We start from the raw sequence: 24,144 nt of genomic DNA, 5'->3' as shown, positions 1-24,144 counted from the left end.
GAGAGACAGAGACAGAGACAGAGCATGAGCAGGGGAGGTGCAGAGAGAGAGGGAGACACAGAATCCAAAGCAGGCTTCAGGCTCTGATCTGTCAGCACAGAGCCCGATGCGGGGCTTGAACCCACAGACCTCTAACCCACGGACCTCGAGATCATGACCCGAGCCGAACTCAGATGCTTGACTGAAGGAGCCATCCAGGCACCCCTACAATCAATACTTTTTTTTTTAATTTTTTTTTAACGTTTTATTTATTTTTGAGACAGGGAGAGACAGAGCATGAACAGGGGAGGGTCAGAGAGAGGGAGACACAGAATCTGAAGCAGGCTCCAGGCTCTGAGCTGTCAGCACAGAGCCCGACGTGGGGCTCGAACTCACGGACCGCGAGATCATGACCTGAGCCGAAGTCGGCTGCTTAACCGACTGAGCCACCCAGGTGCCCCAACAATCAATATTCTTACCACACGTGGTTTCTGCTGAGCAGCTCAACCGGGTGGTTCTAGCTCAGAGTTTTTCCTGAGGTTAGATTCAAATTGTCTGCTGGACTGTAGTCGCCTAACATCTTGACGGGAGCTGAAGGATCCCATTCCAAGTGACCCACCCACTGGCCTGGCAAGTTAGTGCTGGTTGTTGGTGGGAGGCCCTTGTCCCCTGCCACAGGGATCTCTCCATAGAGCTGCTCGATTGTCCACACAAAGTCACAGCTGGCTTTCCCAGAGGGAGTGATGGAAGAGAGAGCAAGGAGGAAGTCACAAAGTTTTTTTTATGATGTACCCTTGGAATTCACAGGCTCATTTCTTTAATATCCTGTTGAGATACCAGATCTCTCCTATTTGGTGTGGGAGGGGTTGACATACAGGTGCAAACATCAGAAAGCGAGACTCACTGGGAGTCAGCCTGCTACATCACGCCACCGTCACCAAATCAGCCCCACCCTTAGGTCACTCCTACCTGTTGCCTCCCCTTTCAGACTAGTGCTACCAGGTGAAGGTTGGCAGCCTGAAGTTCCTCATTTGAACACCACCAAAGCAAAGTCTGTAAATTCGTCCTCGCGGAGGAGAGTGGCCCTTCTCACTCCACCAATACCTGCAGCCCCATCCTTTCCCAGCTCAGTCAAATGAGGGAAATCCCCTCGGCTTGTTCCCTGCCTTTGCCCTCCCCTGTCTGGCTGCCTGACTCCTCCCGTGACTTCCCACAACTCCGGGGGAACATCTGTTTGCCGTGGACTTTGGACATTCCATCTGACTCAACCCTCTGATGTTTATGGACTTTTAATTTCTATGACTTAGCATAACTGGCTTCTTGCTGCCTTGGGCTTCCCTCTCTGACTGGTGGTTCAGCTGACTCCTGTAGCCTGCTACCAGGCCAGTTTGCCCCAGCAACTGCAGCTCTGCGCTCTACCCAGATTTATTTCTTCCAAGTGTTCACATTTGCCCAGATCTTCTAGTAAAACAGCAGCAATAAATGAGCAAGCAAACAAAAAAATCTCTCTCTGGCTACCTGAACAATTTCTCACGCTTCCCTCCCCCTTTCCCGCCACCTCCCCACTCGTCTCCTCTCGTCCCCTTTCCTTGTTAGTCCTCTAAAATGAGCCATCTGGGGCGCCTGGGTGGCTCACTCGGTTGAGCGCCTGGGTGGCTCACTCGGTTGAGCGTCCGACTTCAGCTCAGGTCATGATCTCACACTCCGTGGGTTCGAGCCCCGCGTAGGGCTCTGTGCTGACAGCTCAGAGCCTGGAGCATGTTTTGGATTCTGTGTCTCCCTCTGTCTCTGCCCCTCCCCCGCTCATGCTCTGTCTCTCTCTGCCTCAAAAATAAATAAAAACAGTAAAAAAAAAATTTTTAAATGAGCCATCTATTCTGATTTCCAACCTTCCCGTTCGGAGAAAACTCTTCTATCAAGCATATGGGAGAATTCATTGACATAGGAGCCGTCTGTGGGATACAAGAGTTAGCATCCTGGCAAGGCCCGAGGGGTAGAGCAACATTGCTTCCAAGTGCCTCCTAGAAGCCTGGGAAGGCGACAGCCCATGAAGAGTGATATTGAGATGCCAGAATTTTTGTGGCATACAGTAGATGAAAGGATTAAAAGATTCAGAAAAGTGGGCATGGTAGAATAGATACATTATGTTAGGCCAGCAGAAGATCCACCAGGGGACTGGGCTCAGAGAACAGCCCAGTGGAATCCCATTTATCACCAATGAGGGGGGACACTAGCATCACTGAGATAGTTCTGTGGTGCTTTCCCCATAGGACATACCTGATGGGAGGAAAGGCTGTCCTAGGACTTGACTCACCGATAGCAACGGGGACGAGAGGACCCTGATGCCGTAGACCCTGGATGATGGCCCTTAACTGCAAAAGCCAGGGGTTTGTAAGTTCAGAGTGCCAGCCAGCAGCCCCGACCTGTGGAGAGCTTCAGAGATTTTGAACAGAACAAAATTTCCCAACGAGGGAAGTAGATGGGTAGCCAGCAAAGTACTGTTTCCTGTGTATAATCTAAAAAAAGAATAAGGATTAATGAGCAGGACAATGAGAGAGACAGTGACCCCAATAAAAATGCACAATTCCTTACCTGGTTTCCATTCCTGAACCAGTGTTCAGACGCAGAACCCAGTGACTGAAGAGGTGGCCAGGTCCCCAGGGAGAAGGACCTAAACACCCAGCGTACCTGGGTGGCTCAGTTGGTTAAAACGTCCAATTGCAGCTCAGGTCATGATCTCGCCAGTTCGTGAGTTCGAGCCCCGTGTCGAGTTCTGTGCTGACAGCTCAGAGCCTGGAGCCTGCTTCGGATTCTGTGTCTTCCTCTCTCTCTGCCCCTCCCCTGGTCGTTTTTTTTCTCTCTCTCTCTCTCTCTCAAAAACAAACATTTAAAAAAATTTTAAAAAACCCACTGTGGCGAGAAGGAACTGTAATAGTGGCTCCAATCCTTCCCCCAAAGAGATCTACAACATTTATGTGGATGACAACACTGGGGAAAGGGAATGTGAGAGAGTGGAGGAAACCATGCAGTATCCTACAAATTGAAAAAGCACTTTGAGACCAAAAACCAAAGCAGGCACCTCCATACAGTTTATGCAGAATTTTATTCAGGGTAGCTTGCTGACAGGGGGGGATCAGGCTGGTGACGATCAGAGGCTGAGCAGCTCTTCTCCGCAAAGTTCAGAATTAGTTGATGGATTTTATAAAGAGAGGGATGTGAGGGTGAGCATAGCCGTAAAATCAAAGTGTATACATTAACATGACTAATACCTAACAGTGCTTCAGGAGGGGGCAACTATGTTGTCCGTGTTTATACCTCCATTAGTGAGCTGGGGACCATGACAGATCTCCCAGGGCTCTCCTTGCAGGATATGATCACAGAATATATGCATCATTCTTTAGGGGGGCGGGAACAAGCAGTGCTGGAGAGGCCATTGAGCTCGCATAGTAAAGATGGTGGGCCAAAGGGGCACCTGGGTGGTTCAGTCGGTTGAGCGTCCGATTTCAGTTCAGGTCATGATCTCCCAATTCATGAGATGGAGCCCTGCACAGGGCTCCGCACTGACAGTGTAAAGCCTGCTTGGGGTTCTCTCTCTCTCCCTCTTTCTCTCTGTCCCTCCCCGGCTCTCTCAAAAATAAATAAACATTAAAAAAAAAAAAAAAAAAAAGATGGCAAGCCAAAGATAGAGTCACTCTGGCCAACATTCGTACAGGAGATACCCAGACATTTGGGTGACTGTTGTGTAGGAGGTCAGAGGTCAACTGATACCCCGAGATGTGAAGGCCCCCTGTTAGAACGGGAGTGAATGGATTCCTGAAAAGAGTCCAACTTATGATGAGTGCTCTGGGTCCATGGACTCACTGGTTGTCATTTCCCTCATCCCCAAATGTGCAGTTGGGATTGACATTCTTGGAAGTTGGGATCCCATTACCTCCTTGTCCTGTTGCCTGAGAGTTATCACAGTAGGGAAGGCCAAGCAGAGCGGCTGAAACCACACCTGGCCCGCCCCCTTCCCCAGGCCAATAGAGTAACCACAAAAATAGCATTGCATTCCAGGGGTGAGGGGGGGGGGGTGTCAGAGATTAGTGCCACTCTTAAATATTGAAAAGATGAAGAAATGTTGTCGCTGTCATATGTCTGTTTCACTTGTCAGTGTTGACCCTGCAGCAATTGGATGGACCCTAGAGAACGACTAGGGACTCTTGCAAGGAGGTACTCCTGGTCAATAGCAGTTGTGCCAGACGTAGTGTCTTAGCTGGACCAGAGCCACGCAGCCTGAGGCGCGTGGTTTGTGGCCACTGATTTGGCAAATGCATTCTTTCTATCCCATTCAACAAAAAAGGGTCAGAAATAGTTCATATCCCCACGGAATGGATAGCAAGTATTTCCTGTTTTGCCACGGGGTTGTGTTCACTCTTCAGTCCTCCGTTGTGATATCGTCTGAAGAGAACCAGAACGTTTGGACATCCCACAAACATCCCGTTGACCCATTTCACCGATGATACCGTACTGCTCAGGCAGGAGGAGGAAAAGGCGGAGACTGTGCTAGAGGTTTGGTATGACGTACCCACTCCAGAGAGCGGGAGATAAGTCCTACAACGATTTGTGACCTGCCACTTCACCAAAGGTTCTGGGGGACCGAACCAGCATGCTGGGACATCTCCTCCCCCCAAAAAGAAGCCTTGCTACATCTCCTATCCCTTCCTGGAAAAAACGAAACGCAAAGCCTGTTAGGAATCTTTGGGTTCTTGAGAAGACACATTTCATACCTAAGAACAGTCCTGCTGCCCACATACTGGGTTACGTGGAAAGCTGTTGGCTTTGAGTGGGCCCAGAGCAGGAAGGAGCTCTGCAGCAGGTCCAGGCTGTGATACAAACAGCCCTTCTGTTCAGATTATATAATCGAGCAGAGCCTACAGTGTTGGAGGTGTCAGTGATGGAATAAGGGTGGCATTGGTGGCACATCCCAGTAGAATCACAATGTAGACCCCTGGGATTACGGAACAAGTTCCTACCCACTGTGGTGAAGAGTTACACTCCTTCTAAAAAGCAGCTCCTAGCTTGCTACCGGGCCCTGGTAGAGAAAACAAATGATCGTGGGTTCAGAATGGGCCATCACAAGCTAGGTCCTATCGGACACATCGACAGGTCAGGCAGGTCTAACATTAAAGCCATCCTAAGGAGGGGCGCCTGGGTGGCTCAGTCGGTTAGGCGTCCGACTTCGGCTCAGGTCATGATCTCGCAGTCCGTGAGTTCGAGCCCCGCATCAGGCTCTGTGCTGACAGCTCAGAGCCTGGAGCCTGTTTCAGATTCTGTGTGTCCCTCTCTCTGACCCTCCCCTGTTCATGCTCTGTCTCTCCCTGTCTCAAAAATAAATAAAACGTTAAAAAAAAAAAATTTTAAAGCCATCCTAAGATGAAACCGGTCCATCTGATATGGAGCGCAACCAAGACCAGAAGGTACAGACAAGCTGCATGAATACACAGCCCACATCTCCATGTCATTCATTAGGTTACATTGGCGTCCCAGCCCTAGCTTACTCCTAGGACCATATGAGGGGGCCCCACAATAACCAGCTAAAGGAGGAAGGAAAAAGCCCAAGTTGGGGTTGTGAATGAGTCATCCCAGTATGCAGTACAAGCTGAAAATGGAGGGTGGCTATAGTCTTGAAAAGCAGTGGTGAAGGGAAATCTCTGCAGTGGGAGATTTGAGATGCTCAAATAAATTTTTTTTATGTTTGTTTTTTTAAGAAAGAGAGAGCGCGCACGCACACACACATACACACGTTTGAACGGGGGAGAGGCAGAGAGGGAGAGAGAGAGAGAGAGAGAGAGAGAGAGAGACAATCCCAAACAGGCTCCATGCTGTCTGTGTGGAGCTGGATGCGGGGCCCGACATGGAGCTCAAACTCAAGAATCGTGAGATCATGAACTGAGCCAAAATCAAGAGTGGGACAGTTAAGGTACTGAACCACCCTGGGGTCCCTTTGGTGGAGGGCTATGCTTAGGGCTAGTTGTGGCCTTGCAACCCACTGCAGTGGCAGGGGCTAGAGTTCATTCCATTAGTTTTCCTCTTCTAAGTTTCCTTACAGGAAGAAGAGTGGCCCACGAAGCCCTGAAGGAGCCGTCCCCTGAATACAGATGGACAAATAGATCCATGTGGCACACAGGGTGACTGTAGTGGACAAGAGTGTGTCAGTCAGACCCCCTTCAAGGCAGGGCTTGCTGCCCAACAGCTAGAAGATGTGTGGAGCTGACAGCCTCCAGCTTTAGCTCCTTCGGGATCTGCTCCAGTGTTTGAGCCCGAGTCATGTTCTTGTCCAGTGGCCCTTGGCCACAACTGAGCAGGGCGGCGGTACAAGGGCTTGGGCTTTTCTGCCCAATGTTAGCATGATAGGGAAAAATAGGATAAAATAGGCAGAGAGGGAAAAATTAGGGCCTGAGTTTCCTGGGCGGGGCGGGGGGGGGGGGACACATATTTTGGAACAATGTTGGGAGTGTCTGACCACAGCAAACCCCTCTGGGCATAAGGTTCTTCTTAAGAATGTAACAGATACCACACCTACTACCCTCCCTGGGGTTTCCCTCAGGAATTTGACAAAAAGACCTGACTAAAAATAAGTAGACCAAAGAGGTATGACCCACAAGGAATGATATGGCCATAGGCCACCCCTCATACAATGGAAACGAGCCAATCAGGAACGGACAACCCAGCACCTAGAGTTGTCAAGCCAGTAAGGGTAAAACCTGAGAAGACACAAGAGGGGAGGGAAAGGGAGGGGGGCGACCAGAACCTTATAAAACAAGGACCCTTGCCTACAGTCCTGGGCATTCACTTTCGAATGTCTCCTCTGTGCAAAGAGAGCTTTCACACTCTTCTTACTGTCTTATCTGATACTCTAATAAACTTTTGCTGGCTGCTCATTTGTGTCCATCTCTTCATTCTCTGAAGCTGCGAGACAGTGATTCCCGGGTATTGAGGTAAAACAAAATCCTGCAACATTTCACTCCTGCTCCCCATCGGGCTGGCAAACTTTGTCAGATCCGTATCGTTGTCTGACAGCTGCCATAGCCCTAGTCTACGTCTTCCCTTGACTTTCTCCAGTGTTACACCCCAGGAAATCGTCTGAACATCTCAACTCCTTCTTATCAGGGGAATGCAACCTGTGACAGCAGGAATTTCAAAATTTCCCCAAATGTCTGCCTCTTCCCTTCCCACTTTCCCTTATAATTGTTTTTCATGGATTTGAATTGAGAATTTTAGACCTCTATTCCCAACATTTTAGCCAGACTGTACTCTTCCTCCTCCATTCTCCTATAGACCCATCACAGCATTTAGCCACCGATTCCTTTATGTTTTTTTTTTCATGTCTTCTCAAATACAAGCTTCTTGGAGGCAGGGACCAGTTTTTAGTTTTTAGTTTTTTAACTTTTGCATATTCAGAGCGACTAACTAATGTAAGGGTCACATGGAAAATGCTATGTTGAATCTGACAGTGAAAACCCTGTCCTGGGAACCTGTTAGAACACAAATAAGGCCAAGTGGATCGAAGACAATTATGGAAGTGATAGCTAGAGGGAACAAGCCAGATGATCCTGTGTGGGCCCCATGTTTGGCTGGCTTTTATGCCAAAGAACTCTATTCCTGAGAGACACAGTTCATCCACCATGAATTACCAAACTGAGAATTTCTGTTGATCATTTGAAGAATGCCCCTCTCTCTCAAAAATAAATATTAAAAAAAAAATTTTTTTTTTTAATTTATAGGATTCAGTTGTAAACTTAAGAAATTCTTCAAAATGGGGGTGCCTACCTGGCTCGAGGAGCATGTGATTTTGATCTCGGGTCATGAGGTCTATCCCCAGCTTGGTTGTAGAGATTACATACATACATACACACAAGTTTTAAAAGAAGAAGAAAGAGTGTGAGTGGGGGAAGGGCAGAGAGAGAGGGAGACAGAATCCAAAGCAGGGCTTTGGGCAAATCCAGGGCTGTCAGCAAAGCCCGACACAGGGCTCAAACTCACAAACTGGGAGATCATGACCTGAGCCGAAGTCGGATGCTTCACCGACTGAGCCACCCAGGTGCCCATGAATTCTATAAATTTTTTTAAAAAGGTTTATTTCCTATCTGATCAATGACCCCCCCCCTTTTTTTTTTTTAACTTGGTAGTGTTGGAAGGAAAACCTTTTTCTTCTTCCAACTTGGATAGGGTTGGATATGGTGGTTGGGGGTCTGCAAATTAACTGACAATAGACAGATTAACAGGGGAAAAGACAAGGTTTATTTTCACATTGGGAGGTGGGGGGAGCTCCCAGTAATGGAAAAGTCCTGGAATAGCTGAAGTTTATCTATCTCAATTTAACAAAAGAGTTTATTTAGAGCTTCCATGGGAGAATAAGGAAGGTTCTATTGGGCTTTCTGATGCTAATGGATGGGCAGTCTGTCTTCCCTGGGCGGCTGAATTAGCAGGAAGCTCCCTTGGAAGGGGGTTAAATGGCAGCTGTATCTGAAGGAGGCTCTGCTTTGAGATTGAGAATTTCAGGCAAAAATTCCTTCTGCATCTTCTGTAACCCGAATGTTTTCACTTTAAGACAATCTTTATACCGACTCTGGGGGTCCAAGAGGGTCTCCACAAGGGATAAGGCCTTGTCCAAACGCACAAAGAGAGGAACCCATCTGAAATTTCGGGATATGTCTAAGCATGCCTCTCTGTGACCACTTGCCCTTGAGAATTAAGTGGTACCTGGGACACCCCAGTTACCGATCACAGGCAGGCAAAACAGTGGCAAGAAGGGGGGGTTTCTCCAAAAAGCTCTTGCGAAGACGAAAAAGAGCGAGAGCAATAATCGTTGCTCTTTAAGAGGGCATGGTGTTGGGGGAGAAAGTGCACATCGGTCCTGGCCAGGTGGACCACGATCTGGGGCGTGGGGCCAGATCTGGAGAACCTCGGGTACATCCAGGTTCCAGCTTAATGGTTGTGTCTACTCCAGTTACTTACTTCCTGAAGTACAGAATTAGGATAATAGCATCTAATCCTTGGAGTTGTTGAGAAGATTCACCAAGAGCGGAGGCCGGGCACCCAGCTTCGGGCGAGCGCTCGCTAGGGTCGGTTCTTTTCCCGGAATGGGTGGGGCGGAGAACAGAGAACTCCTCCAGGGGGCTCCTAAGACTCGCGTCATTCGCCACACGGGCTGGCTTATAAAAAACTCCACCGGGGCCCCAGATCATTTTTAGTTTCAATTCTTTCGGAAGAAGCCTCGCTGTGCCCAGCTGGGGAACGTCACCCTGGCGGAGCCAAGAACCCAGCGAAGGGGTCCGGCGGTTGCGGAAGTCGCCGGCAGACCCGCACGCGCCGTTCGCTTTCTTTCCCTTCGGCTGCCGTCGCGGTTCACTTTCAGTCCGGCAAGGGGATCGGGTCGGCGAGTTCCGGCCTCCCGACCCAGGGCCGAGCGGGAAAACGAAACCGCTGGGCTCAGCTAACGGCGGCGAGGAGCGCGCGCTCGCTGGTCCCGGGCGCGCCCAGCGCAGCACCGCCCGCTCCCGCCCCCGCCCCCGGGGCTCCTATAAGTTTCGATTCTCCCCGGAGCAGCGTCCCGCGCCGCGGCCGGCCAGCGCAGCGCGCCATGGCGGACCCGGAGGTGTGCTGCTTCATCACCAAAATCCTGTGCGCCCACGGGGGCCGCATGGCCCTGGACGCGCTGCTCGAAAAGATCGCGCTCACCGAGGCGCAGCTCCGCGAAGTGCTGGAGGCGGCTGGGCCCGACCGATTCGTGTTGCTGGAGACCGGCGACAGGGCCAGGGTCACCGGCTTCGTGGTGGCCACGACCCGAGCCCGGGTCTGCCGTCGCAAGTACTGCCAGAGACCGTGCGAAGACCTGCACCTCTGCAAACTCAACCTGCTGGGCCGATGCCGCTATTCGCAGTCGGAGAGGTGAGTGCACGGAGAAGGGGCGGCTTCCCCAGGCCCGGGTCTGGGAGCACCGTCGGGGCCCCGCTGCTCCGCGACGGGCGCGGACGTCGTACCCGACCGCCTCTGCCTCCCGCGTCCCGCCTCTCTGCTCCCCTGGGAGAGCCCCTGCCCCGCCCGTGCTTCTGCTGGTGGCGGTTCCCCTCCGTCCAGCGCCTCCAGATCTTCTCTGGAATTTGGCCAACCCGATATCGCTCCGGGGAAGACTGCGGGGATACAGTATTTTGGGGCGAGCCTGGGTCTAGAACTTTTGAAGGCAGGTTTGAGAACGAAGGAAAACGCCCCCACTGTCTGGAATCTTGAGTCTTTCCCTCGGCACTGTCTTCCTTTCTAGGCGTGTTGTACCCTCCGCAGCGGGATCCGTCTCCACCGCAGCGAGCTGGCCCTTTCGCTTGGGCGTCCATTCCTTGCCGCCTCCGCGCCTCTCATTATCAATTTTCTGATCTCCGAAGCTAGTACGCACCGCCTGCCCTGAAAGGGCCTCCTCAAGGTTCCTCGATGTTGCAGTGTCCTCTCCCAGTGCTCCTGCCCCAACGTCTCCCTGGTGGCCCAAACTGGTGACCGCCCATTCTTGGGACCACTTTGAAATAGTGCGGCTTTTCCCTCAGGCAGCTGCTTCTGGGTTTCCCCTTGTTCGTTTTTTTGGCCTCCTAAATCTAGTGTGCCCCGAATTTGGGTTAAGCCTTTTGACCTGTCTTCCCAGTGTCTCCCTAAGAGAGCTCACTCCCTAGGGTTCAGCTGTCACATATCCAAAGATGGCTTCCATTTGTACCCGGGCTGACCCTGCCTTCCTGCTTCATCTGGGTTCTTCCTCTCATCAGTACCTGAATATGCTGCCAATCAGTCGCTCTCCTCTTCTCTCCTCCAGGCCAACTCCCTCTTCACCTTTCTCAATACCTTAATCACCAAGCCTTTCTCTTGAGGGCTCCTGTCCCCTTCCTGCCCAGTTCCGTCCCATCCCACTTCTGGTTGAACTTGTGTTCAATTAGTGAACGATGGTCTCCGACCATAGTCTTTCTCCCGGTGTTTTGTCTCCCTGTGCACTTCTGCTCAATTTTTCTTGATGTAGTAGTACTTTTCACCCTTGGCTCCTTCTTAAAAACTTTTAAGTGATGTCTTGGTGTGCAAAATGGTGGCCATCAATCTTTTGATCTTGTGATTTTTAGGAAAAAATTTTAGATTACTAACCCCCAATACATGTGTAGTAAAAGCATACGAAATACAGGTGTTTTAAATGGATGAGGTAAATGAGATAGTTTTTTTTCTTTTAAAGTTTGTTTAGGACAAAATGGTAAACAATTTTAAAAAGTGCTGAATGTGCTCCGTTATTAAAAAAAGGATTATTGAATATGTTGTGAGGCACCAATTTGAAAGTATGTTTCTCAGTTGGAGGTACATCATGAATGAGTGTAGAGGGAGTCCTCCTAAGTCACAGTAACCCAGGAAATCTGGGAGGAGGAAAGGAGAGTGGAGGGTAGAAGATAGAAAGGGATAGAATGTTCTAGCACTATACTGAATAACAAGGAGTTGTAAGGCCTCGTTACCTTTTTATTTTATTTTATTTTTGGTTCTTTCCTGTTTTGTTACTAAAAATTCTTCAATTAGCATTGGCTTTTAGGTTTTTTTTTTTAAAATTTTTTTTAACGTTTATTTATTTTTGAGACAGAGAGAGACAGAGCATGAACAGGGGAGGGGCAGAGAGAGAGGGAGACACAGAATCCGAAACAGGCTCCAGGCTCCAAGCTGTCAGCACAGAGCCCGAAGCGGGGCTCGAACTCACGGACCGCGAGATTGTGACCTGAGCCGAAGTCGGCCGCTTAACCGACTGAGCCACCCAGGCGCCCCTGGCTTTTAGTTTTAAATACATATTTCTCTTTTAATTGTTTACTCTGGATATTTTCAAAATATACTAGAGAAAAGAGCATAATGAACTGCCATGTGCCCATCATTTCAATTCAGCAGCCTTCACAATATGGCCAATCTTATTTCATTTATTTCCCCCTCTCCATCCCTGTCCCCGGCTCCAACGGGTTATGTGTTTTGTAAATTCTTTAGTATCTCTAAAGGGTAAGGACTCTATTTTATTCACATAACCTCAGTACAACAATTATAATTTTTTACAGTTACAATTTTAATATACTTTAATATCCAGTTGGCATTCAAATTTCCCTGATTATCTTATAATAGGACTTGAATCTTCAGGAAAAAACCCAAGAAGACATAATCCATAATTGTTTAAAAATATTGCATATCCAGTATGTTTAGAAACTTTCAATTTTTTTTTTAACGTTTATTTATTTTTGAGACAGTGAGACAGAGCATGAACAGAGGAGGGTCAGGGAGAGAGGGAGACACAGAATCTGAAACAGGCTCCAGGCTCTGAGCGGTCAGCACAGAGCCCGTTGGGGGGGCTCGAAGTCACCAACTGTGAGATCGTCATCTGAGCCGAAGTCGGACGCTTAACCGACTGAGCCACCCAGGCGCCCCATAGAAACTTTCAATTTCTTACACACAATATGTTTAAAAACTTTAGTATTTTTTTTAAGGAACTTTAGTTTTTTGTTTTATGAATATTATTCTGGTATTTGTGTGGGGTGTGTGTGTGTGTGTGTGTGTGTGTGTGTGTGTGTGTGTGGTTTGAAACATCAAAACCATTTTAAACCATAAGTTTAAACTTATTAGTGAAGTGATGAATTTTTACTTACTGCATTTATTGGTCTAGTTGTATTTTTTATTTCCTTTTTCATCACTTTTGAATAGGAGAATTACAAATTTTTAATCCATTAAAGTGCATTGTGTCTTCATAATAGGGCTCTTGGGAGTATTTTTTTTTTTTTTTGACTCAAAACCTCGAAAATATGTTTTTTCCCCAAGTATGTTTTAAAGCTATTCCCCTTTCTTAGAAAATTCATAAAATTATCTATCTAAAACTTGACATGTGGAAGTCTAAAGGACTTTCCTTGTGGATTACAGGTTAATGGGATCTGTTGACCAATTGATACTCATATTGAACTTAACCATTACCTTTCTCTGCCTGAGGGCAGTTTGCAATTTGCTGGACTTAGTAAATTTCCTTTATATTTCCTTATATAAAAATTCTTTTATATTCATGGATAGGATTTCTCCTATCTATCTTGCAGTTCTAGTCTTTCTCTTATATTGCTTTTAGCAGTACATGTTAGTCAACAAGGGCTTGCTTCACTGTTGGGTATTTATTTGTTTTGGTGCATCAGTTTAGATATTTCTATTTTGCTTTACTGAAATACATGCCCACACGTGGAGTTCTAATCCCAGGTCTGTCGCAAACAATAACTACCATTCATTGAACAAATAGCTATCAAGCATTATGATAAGCACTTTAGAGATGGTATCCAAGAGAGTCTTTACTATAGCTCTCGAGATAGGTGTTATAAATCCCATCTTAATATAAAGAAACTCAGGCCCAGACCTCTTCAGAAATTTACCGAAGGTCACATAGCAGGTAGCTGGCAGTTACTGTGGAATCCAGATCACTGCACGGTTTCTTAACTAGCCACTTGTGTTGTGAAGTAGCTGTGTGAAGTACGACCTTTCATTAATTCAAGTTTTTTTGTTTTTTGTTTTTCAAACATGACTGTTTAACTGTGTAAAGCGGGCTGCCTGAGCGTTTTCAACTAGCTTTGCGGTTTTTTGCCAATGTGGGTGTTTCCTCTGGGCTCTTTTCCTGTTTGTATGCCTTTCCCGTTTGGTTAATTGTAACTTTGGGTGGGGTGGGTAGATGGGAAGAGGTTTAATTGACTATTTAATAAATTGAAAAAAAACCCGCCCAAATTGCAAAGAATAATGTGACGAGCATCAGAGTATGTATATACTCTCAACATGTAATATAACAAAAGTTCTATAAAAGAAAGTACTATATAAGATTACAACTCATCTCTCAGGATAAATATTTACGTTTTTTCATTTTTGCTTATCTTTTAAAGGAAAATAAAAACCATAACAAGCCTAAAACTACTTTCTATTTCCTAGTCTCATTCCCTCCAGTCTTCAGAAGAAACATCAGTTAAGATTATGATGTGTGTTCTGCCCCCCCATGCTTTTATAATTTCCTCCCACATACATTTGTGTGTGTATGTGTGTGTGTGTATATATATATATATATATATGCACAAAATGTAGTATTGTTTTGTATTTTTTTAAGATTTTATTTTATTTATTAAATTTTTTTAATGTTTATTTTTGTAGGAGAGAGACAGAGCGTGAGCGGGGGAGGGGCAGAGAGAGAGAGGGAGACACAAGAATTTGAAGCAGGCTCCAGGCTCTGGGCTGTCAGCACAAAGCCTGATGGGGGCTCCAACTCACGGGCCATGAGATCATGACCTGAGCTGAAGTCAGACACTTAACCAACTGAGCCACCCAGGTGCCCCTAAAGATTTTATTTTTAAGTAATCTCTATACCCAACATAGGGCTCGAACTTACAACTCCAAGATAGGTTGACTGAGTTAGCCCAGCGCCCCATGTTTTATGTATTCAGAATTTTTACTCTGTGTTACTTTTTAGGGATCTATTCATGTTGATACATAAGGATCCAATTTATTCATTTTAACAGCTATATAGTATTTCATATGATTTATAGCACAGTTCAGTGCCTGCTGCTCCAATAATGGGCATCTGGGATATTTCCAATTTTTTTTTTTTTTGCTATAACAAACCATGCTGTCAAGAATATACATGTCTCTGGTGCTTTTCCAGAGTGGGTCATTACGAAGTGGAATTGCTGCGTTGAGTGTTGAATGGTTGCAGTTTCCACTTTTCTAGATTCTGACAAATATTTTCATGTTTGAGAGTCCCAGTGTCCCCATCTTATGGCCAGCTGGCACTTCGTATTATCAGACTTTTTACATATATGCCAATTAAAAGGGCATAAATTGTTTACTTTTAAAGTAATTTTCTCTCTGAAGTTTTTATTATGTGGTATTTGAGTCTTACGAAAATATATAAAGCATACAATGAGTTACCTGTGTACCATGAATCAACTTCAGAAATACAATACTGCTGTTATCCCTCCCCCCGAATTCTCTTTCTTGATCATCTCCCTCATCTTATACGTGATAACTAGAGATAAATAAACTGTTCTATTTTCCTCCTCAGCTTTATGGAGGTAGCATGAACTAATAAACATTGTTTATATTTAAGGTATTACAATGTGGTATTTTGTTTTTGTTTTTGTTTTTTTTTTAAGTAATTTGTATACCCAAGTGAGGCTTGAACTCCTGACCCCAAGATCGAGTCCGAGCTAGCTAGGCACCCCACCATGTGATATTTTGATATATGCATACATTATGAAATAATTCCCCTCAGTCAAGCTAATTAACCTATTTATCTCTTCATCAATTTTCCCTCTTTTTTTTTTGATGATGAAAACACTTCTGATCAACTTTCTTAGCAAATTTTGAGAATACATTATTGTTATCTACAGGCACCATGGTGTCCCTTAGAGCTCCAGAATTTGTTCATCTTATAACTGAAAATTTGTATTCTTTGACCGGGATCCCCTTACCAACCCCACTCCCCACTCCAGTCCCTGGCAACCACCATTTGACCTTGTGTGTGTGTGACTTTTCAGATTCTACGTATAAGAGATCATACAGTTATTTGTGTTTGGCTTATTTCACTTAGCATACTGTCTTTTAGGTTTATCCATGTGGGATTTCCTTCTTTTGAATCATGCATATTCCTTGGCATATCTGTATATCTGTGTCTGCATCCGTGTGCCAAATTTTCTTTATCCATTCATTGGTTGATGGACATTTAAGTTGTTTCCATATCTTGGCTACTGTGAATAATGCTACACTGAACATGGCAGTGCCGGTATCTCTTTGAGATACTGATTTCATTTTTTGGGGGATATATATCGAGAAGTGGGATTGCTGATTCTACGGTAGTTCAGTTTTTAGCTTTTTGAGGAATCTCTGTACTTTCTGTAGTGGCTGTACCAATTTGCAATCATACTGATACAGGTCTGCGTTTGATGTTTATTTTTTCCATACATTTACTGTTTTTTAAATATATGTGTGCATTTCTTTTTTTGAATTAAAAACTTATTTTAGAGAGAGAGAGTGAGAGCGAGTAGGGGAGAGGGGCAGAGGGAGAGAGAGAGAGAGAGAGAGAGAGATTGATTCTCAAGTAGGCTCCATGCTCAGCGTGGAGCCCAATGTGGGGCTCGATCCCACAACCGTGAGATGATGAGCAGAGCTGAAATGAAGAGTCGGACACTCAGCCGACTGAGCCACCCAGGCGCCTCTAGTGTGTCTTTCTAAGCAATATTTCGTATCGTTTTGCCTGGTTTCAAGCCTATAAATGATATCAATACTAGGTGTGCAAATACTGGATTTAATTTGCTTTTGTGTGCACAACATGATGATTCTGAGACTCACCCCTAAGGGACAGAGCCCTGTTTACGTTTCTGTACCGTCTGGAGACCTGGACAAGATGGACTTCTGCCCTGGGGCCTCTGCTTCACAACCCTAGTTCTGGCCCTCTTTTAGTTGTGTCCCTACTCACTCTTTGAGGAGTCCATGAGGCCATCTAGAACCTCTAGTCCCCACTTTCATTCTGGACCGTGCTCTGGGTTTCTGGGACCCTGGAATTCCCGAACCCACTGCCACAGCCTGGATGGCTTCTTCCCCAGGTCTTCCTGCATGCGGCTGGCATGTCTGTTGCCTCCGTATGATGGCTCCAGCAGTGTGGGACACAGCCGGGGTGAGAAGAGAGAAGTGGTAGGCCAGAGTTGCAAGCCAGGGCCGACTTTCTTCATCCTCCTCTATCCTATTCTCTCTATATCCTATATATCCCTTCTATATCCATTCTTCTATATCCTTCTATATCCACCAGAGAACTTGGTGGAGTCTGAGAATTCTCCGTTCGAACTTGGCTTTCCAGCTCATTATGAAAGTATGTTACTGAGACAGGAAGATGGAACGTGTTTTATTGAACCACTTCGGAGCTTGATGGTTTACTTTTCAACATTTTGGGCACTTGCTGCACGGACCTCCATTTTGCTCCGAGTCCCCTGCTTTAGCTCTTTCAAATGCAGAGCTTTCTTTTGTAGGAAATGTGTGCATTTATATGTCAATGTTTTCTCATTATCAAAATATAGATTGTTTTTTAATTTTTTGCTGTTACAAACCCTGATGCGTTGAATTTTATGGGATGTCTCTCCGTGTGTACCAAGAGTTCCCTAGATGTCTAGTAGTAGAACTTCCACGTTTATCTTTAGTTTTATGAGATGGTACCAACTTGTCTTCCGAGTGTGTATACAAGGTTTTACTACCACTGGGAGAATATGAGCATTCCCTTGCTTCATATCCTCGCCGTTTGACAATCATCGGCCTTTTTTTGCGGGGCGGGGAACAGATAAAGAGGTACAACAGCTTTTATTGCTTTGCCAGGCAAAGGAGGCGGCTGCAGGCTGTGGCCTTCAAAAACCTGCAAGCCTGGCTGGAGGAGACATCGTCAGCCTTTTAAAATTTGTGCCAATACAAGTAATGTGAAATCTTACCTCATCGTGGTTTTAACTCATGACATATTTCTGGGTCTCCAGCCGCTCTGAGACCTAATGCTCAAATTTACGTTTCCCTTACTTGGCGCCTAATTCTTAGCAGTTGCTTCTTATTTCCATCTTTCATTTTTCTTTTGCATTTTATTGGTCTTATTTTTTGCTTGTAATGGTCTTTATTTATTTTTTTTTTTACCATTTTCAAGTGTTACAGTTCACACTTACCTTGATGAGCACTGAGTAATGTTACAATCGCTGAACCACTATAACATCCACCTGGAACGAATATAACGCTGTGTATTAACTATGCCAGAATTAAAATAAAAAAAAAAGAATGACCTTCAAACTGGGGGAAAAAAAAGCGTAGAGTTCAGTGGCAATAAGTACATTCATGATGTTGTACACCCATTACGGCTATCTAGTTCCAGAACATTTTCCTCACCCCAAACAGGAACCCTATACCCATCTGTAGTCACCCTGTCTTCCCCTCTCCCCGGCCCCCGGCAACCTCTAATCTGTCTCTGTGGATTTGCCTTTTCTGGATATTTCTTACAAATGGAATCCTACGGTATTTGTCCCACTGTGTCTGGCTTCTTTCACTTAGCACAATGTTTGTTTCAAAGGTTTGCCTTTTACTTTTGCATGTTACCTGTCATATGTGTGGCGTATTTACCGAGGAGTCTTTCTGGAAGTTCCTTCTGTTGCCAGTTGTCCTCAGTCCGTGGAGTCTCGCAGTTAGGCTGATGGCCATAGAGACTGCTGTTTTCTGTGACATCAGGGCCCAGAGGGGTGTGGGGCCCGTAGGAATCATTTGGGAATTTGTATCCTCTTTTCACATTTGTTTCATGTTTATTTTCATTTGGCCGAATCTGACTTTCGATTTCTGCAGGTTTCTGCAGAAATTCAGCTAAGAAACATAACGACATTATAAGTGGCCCTATGAATCTTGGTAGAATGTTGAATAAGTGACAGAGAAGCATCTGATAACAATAGATTTTCTACTTTTTACATAGTATAGAGATAGCAGCATTAAATGGTGAAACTAAATACAGATTTGTTTTCCTCCCATAAAAGGGTTCTCATTTGCTTACTGGTCCTGACCATATTTACGGGTATCTCTGATCTCTACCTAAAGGCTACTGTGCAATTGGCAAGGCTCCAGGGTGGGGGTGGAAAAGGAGTGAAGGAATCCAGAAGGACCTAGGATTTCAGGCCCAGGGAGAAATCATTTCAAACAAGCGGGAACAGAGGAGCTGGACTCAGGTTTCGAGGAGAGAATGGAGACCCGTTTCACTGTCCTTTGGGCTCTGCCACACTTCAGAAAGATTTTCATCCATTTCAGACCAACTCTGAGCATCAGGTTAACAAGTCACCTAGGGGAGTAATTTCCAAACAAAATGTCAGGATTCCTGACTCCTGTCAATAGAGAACATTTTGAGCATGGACTCCTATTATAAATATATTTACTTAAAAAATCACATAACTAACGTGTAACTTCGTAGTTTGTATATTAAATATTTACTCGCTTTTATATCTTTTTAAAAAAATATTTTTTTGGAGGGTGGGCGGGGCAGAGAGAGTGAGAGAGAGAATCCCAAGAGGCCCTGCCCTGTCAGCACGGAGCCCCGTGCAGGGCTTGATCTCACAAAATATGAGATCATGACCTGAGCGGAAATCAAGAAACGGACACTTAACCCACCGAGCCACCCATGTGCCCCTCACTTTTTTATCTTTTAAAAGAACTTTAAAATCAACTTTATTGAGGTGTGATTCACATACAGTAAAATGCACCCATTTAAAGTATCCAGGTTGCACGGCGCCTGGGTGGCTCAGTCGGTTGAGCATCCGACTTCCCGCTCAGGTCATGATCTCACGGTTGGTGAGTTTGAGTTTCATGAACCCCGCGTCGGGCTCTGTGCTGACAGCTTGGAGCCTGGAACCTGCTTCGGATTCTGTGTCTCCCAATCTGTCTTTCTCTCTCTCTCTCTCTCTCTCTCTCTGTCTCTCTCTGTCCCTCCCCTGCTCGTGCTCTGTCTCTCTCTCCCCAAAATAAATGAAAACATTAAAAAAAAAAGTATCCAGGGTGCGGAGTCTTGATAAACGGATATATACCCATGCAACCCTCGCCAGGATCAAGGTGTAGAAAATTTCTGTTAGGCCTAAGGCTATCTTGTGCACCTTCTGAGTTAACTGGTCCATCTTCCCCTACTCCTTCACATCTTATAGCCTAGGCATTTTTTTTTTTTTTTTTACTTTTTTAGGTAAGAAATACATGTAAAGAGTTGTAACATTTTTTCCTGTACCCTGAGTTTATCAGCCTTGGGTAGCCCCTGGAGTATAGTAGGTACCCAGCTTTGGAGCAGTACTTCTCAGACTTTGATATGTATCTGAGTCACTTGGGGAGGGCTTACGAAAATGCAGACTTCCCTGTCACACATCAGACATTCTGGTTCAGAGGGGTGGGCTGGGCCCGGGGATCTGCATTTTCCCCATCACCCTACAGATTGTTTTGCAGGGGTCCGTGAACCACACTTTCAGAAACAGCACCGATCTGCTTCCTGGTAGATTGCAAAAACGAGGTTTCATGTGGCTTCGGCATTTGAGGGCATAAAAGAGAAATGAGATGGATTCTTTAGCGCAGGCTGAACACAAGTTGAAAAAAGTATTGCTTTTCTCCGGGGTTAGGGCGACCCATCTGTTACTTTTCTGTGATAGAACCACAAGACCTACAGGAAGCCTGGGGCATTCTTGCCCCCTCCATCAGCATATATTTATGGAGCACATGCTTTGTGTGGCAAAGAGTAGGCTATTCTAGAGGCTTCTGCCCCTTCCTCTCTCGCAAAAGGAACCCTCAAACCACCGTTAAATAGTTTATTACTTTTTCCCTCTAGTTTAACATTCGTCTTAATTTCCAAAGGGTTTTATGTTGGGAAGTATGGCAGGGGAAGAAGGAGAAGGGGTATGTGTGAGGAGAGGAGGGGTATGTGTGAGGTGAGGAGTCACACCTCAATAAAGTTGATTTTAAAGTTCTTTTAAAAGATAAAAAAGTGAGGGGCACATGGGTGGCTCAGTGGGTTAAGTGTCCATTTCTCTAATTGTGAACATTCTGGTGACACCACCACCACCTCTCAACGCTTTACCCTTCCTATGCTTTTTCTCAGCCCTGATGTGGACTTAGGGTGATGGGTCTCAACCTTTGCAGTACATTGGAATCACTTGAGGAATCTTTAAAAAAAATACTGATGCCCAGGGCACCTGGGTGGCTGAGTCGTGAAGCATCTGACTTCGGCTCAGGTCATGATCTCACTGTTCCGTGAGCTCGAGTCCCACTTCAGGTGAGCCCTGCCTCTCTCTCTCTCTCTCTCTCTCTCTCTCTCTCTCTCTCTTTCTCCCTCCTTCTCTCCCTCCCTCTCTCCCTCTCTGCCCCTCATTCACTTGCACCCTCTGTCTCAAAAAAAAATACAGATGCCCTGCTCCTACCCCCGCACATTCTGATTTAATTGGTATGGAGTATGGCTTGGGCACTGGCATTTTTTAGAAGTCCCTAGGTGATTCTAATGGGCGGTACTAAGGGTGCTGGAGTCTGGGGCATTGTCTGCAATAACAGAGAGACGATTTGGGGGTGCCTCACCCTTGGTACAATAGACTACACCCAGATCCTCAGCACCCCCCCCCCAACCCCTCCCATCCTCTGTGGGCCCCCATCCTCCTATCACCCTCCGCTGCCCAGAGTCTTGCAGCCAACCAGGTGCATTCCTGTCCCCAGGCCGAGGCCTGCAGCTGGTACGCCTTGAGCTCACCCTGTGGCAGCAGTCAGTCGACCTTCTCTTCTTTGCACCTTGTGTGTTCCGGGTAGTACCGTTGTGGTTAAAGCCGGTTCTTGTCTTCAGCTCCATGCTTTCTCTTCCCCCACACCGTCCCTTATCCTGTTCCTGCGCTTTCTATTCGTCTGCTCTGATTCTCCCCCCGCCATCTTACTAGGGCTTCCAGATTCACTGAGCCATCCCTACCTCTAGTCACATGGCAACTTAACCTTGAACATCAGCTGTACAAACAGAGCGAACAGGAGTCTCATGGCTTTGAAATAATACTTCATTAGGGCTTTTATGGGTGGGCGACATTTTATTTTTTTAGATCAGCGTTCTCTAGATTTTATCTTTCACACATCCTGGTTCCTTTTTCACCTGGTTTACATCACGATGAGCTATTTCCTGTTTTCTGTGCAAATCAACTATATCTTTGTTTTTTATCAGCCCCTCCCCACATGGTGTTGGGGAGCTGAGGGGGGCTAGTGGGAGAAGGGAAGGGGTATTTAGAGACACATCACTGTCAAAAAACAAGACTCTCCCTTAGGTTGGTATGTTTTTCCCGTTGGTTTGGTTGTTGAGTCCAGGGCCGGTTCTGTGTTTACCAGCTCGCTAAGCGTCAGAGCTTGGAGGTGACCGTCTAATTCAGGAACCTCCCTTAGATTCTGATCTGACTAGTCCGACTAACAATTCTCAGTTGTGACTGCACGGTACAATCACCTGCCACCCCCTGTCAAATTAAATCAGGCTCTGAGGGTTTGGCTTAGGTATTTCTGAACACTCCCTGGTTGATGATTGTGCGTAGCCAGGGATGAGAGGCACTCCGCCGCCCAGACCTCATCTGAGGTACGGGGGAGGATTTATTGCCAGGGTTAAAATAACATTTTGTTCTGCGGCTGGAAGGGAAAAGTGAAAAAAGGTCATTTGTTTGTAGGCTTTGGCCCGAGATCCCTGAAGCGGAGACCATTCTGCCTCTTTCAAGGCCATCTTTGCCCTTTTTATAAAAAGTTATCATCTCCCACCCCAACTCACGCTGTTTGAAGTTTATCTGCTCCAAGTACAGGCAGAATTGTGCCAACACTTGCTTTCCCTCTGAGCACTTCATAATGGTTTGTGGGAGAGCTCGTCTCTGTGCTGGGAGGTGGGGACTCTCTGTGGCCATGCCCCCACCTTCTGCAGGCCCCCCTGTCCTTTGTAGAAGGTAGCTGGAGCCTCTACTGGCAAGTGTCCCCAGCCAGCCAGCAGCAGCAAGCGGCTTTAGTACCTGGGCACTTGTTAGACATGCGCAGACCTACGGAGCACAACCTCGGGGTGGGGCCCAGCAACCTGTGTTCTAACAAACCTTCTAAATTTTTTTTTTAATGTTTACTTACTTATTTTTGAGAGAGAGAGAGAGAGAGGGAATGTAAGCGAGGGAGGGGCAGAGAGAGAAGGAGACAGAGAATCTGAAGTAGGCTCCAAAGCTCCCAGCACAGAGCCCGACATGGGGCTTGAACTCGCGAACCACGAGATCATGACCTGAGCTGAAGTCTGACGCTTAACCGACCAAGCCACCCAGGCTCCCTCTCTAACAAACCTTCTAGATGACTCTGACCCACACTAAGAGTTTGAGACTCAACCAGTAGGTCTGGGATGGGACCTGAGAATTTGCATTTCTGACAACCTTCCAGTGACGCTGGTCGGGGTGGGGGGGGGACCTCACTTTGAGAACCACTGGCTTAGAGAACCCGAGGAAGCCATGGCAGATTTTCACTCTTTTTCCCCACTTAAGCCTCCTGGTCAACATTAGGGCCCTGGAGCTGGGGCAGAGTGGTCAGCACAAAGTGGGAAGGAAGGTTCTGCCACCTGAAACCTAAAACATGACCTCCTTCCGGCTCTAACTGCAACCGGCTCGGCTGAAATTGTCTCCTCAATGCAAATTGTAAGAAATAGTTTCTGTCGTTTCTTGTGTCCTTGCTACATGCGATGTCCTTAATGTGATTTCTGTGCATTCTCTGTCCTTCTACTCCACTCTTGATTTTCCATTTAATAGTGGGGAATAGCAGTTTAAATAAGCCAGAATGACTTTCCTTTCCTTTCCTTTCCTTTCCTTTCCTTTCCTTTCCTTTCCTTTCCTTTCCTTTCCTTTCCTTTCCTTTCCTTTCCTTTCCTTTCCTTTCTTTTTTTTTTTTTCCCTTTTGGGTTTGTAAAAGTTTCAATCTGTTTTTGTTTTTACCAGATTAGGTTTGTTTTTTTGTTTTTTGTTTTTTTGTTTTTTTAGATTGGGTTTCCTTTTTTGGAGTTACCTTTGATTTCCCATTTTATCCAGCCTCAGTCTCCCAAAGTAAAAAGTAAACCACTACCTCATAGGATTATTGTGGTGACTATATTAAATAACAGAGGCAGAGTTGCCGTCCCTCAGTAAACGTGCAATAAACCTTGGGTTTTGTACTCTTGGGCTTAACTCCCAAACAGGTGAGCTTGAACCGCCCCACCCCTGAGGCTGACCCAACATGCTGAAATTAGGGCAAAGAGAAAGCCCCTGAGGAGTTGGGAGACATCTAGGGAATGTGGGGAAATGGAGTAGGGCCTCCCATGGAGGAGCCTGCAGGTCAGAGAGGCTGGACGTAGATGTTGCAGACTGAAGCTGGGTGGCAGGTGAGTGTCATGAGTCTGGAGGAATGAGCAGTTTGCCTGAGGGTGGGGAGGAATGAGGAGTGAAACTGAGCCTTCATTCAGGCCACAGCAAGGACCCGGCCAGGGCAGCATGTGCTGGCTGGGGCTCTTCCTCAGGCAGGAGTGTCGTGGGTGAGCTCGGAAAAGCCGACTGACTCCGGGTTTCAGGCAGACCCATTGGGCTGCCTGGTGGTCTT

General features: G+C 46.4%; 1 protein-coding gene across 2 annotated transcripts in view; it reads left to right on the top strand.

Annotated features, from left to right (window-relative positions):
- The first annotated feature begins 8,851 nt into the window (after positions 1-8,851).
- The window catches only part of ZC3HAV1 (zinc finger CCCH-type containing, antiviral 1), a 63,231-nt gene continuing 47,938 nt past the window's right edge, over positions 8,852-24,144 (top strand). For both annotated transcript variants that reach the window (XM_006929411.5, XM_045052820.1), the window contains exon 1: positions 8,852-9,912. In XM_006929411.5, coding sequence (XP_006929473.2) covers positions 9,605-9,912 — 308 coding nt within the window. In that variant the 5' untranslated portion in view covers positions 8,852-9,604. The remainder of the gene's footprint in view (positions 9,913-24,144) is intronic.

The sequence above is a fragment of the Felis catus genome, chromosome A2, assembly GCF_018350175.1.
Source record: "Felis catus isolate Fca126 chromosome A2, F.catus_Fca126_mat1.0, whole genome shotgun sequence".
NCBI lineage: Eukaryota > Metazoa > Chordata > Mammalia > Carnivora > Felidae > Felis > Felis catus.
This window is presented reverse-complemented; position numbering and strand designations above follow the sequence as displayed.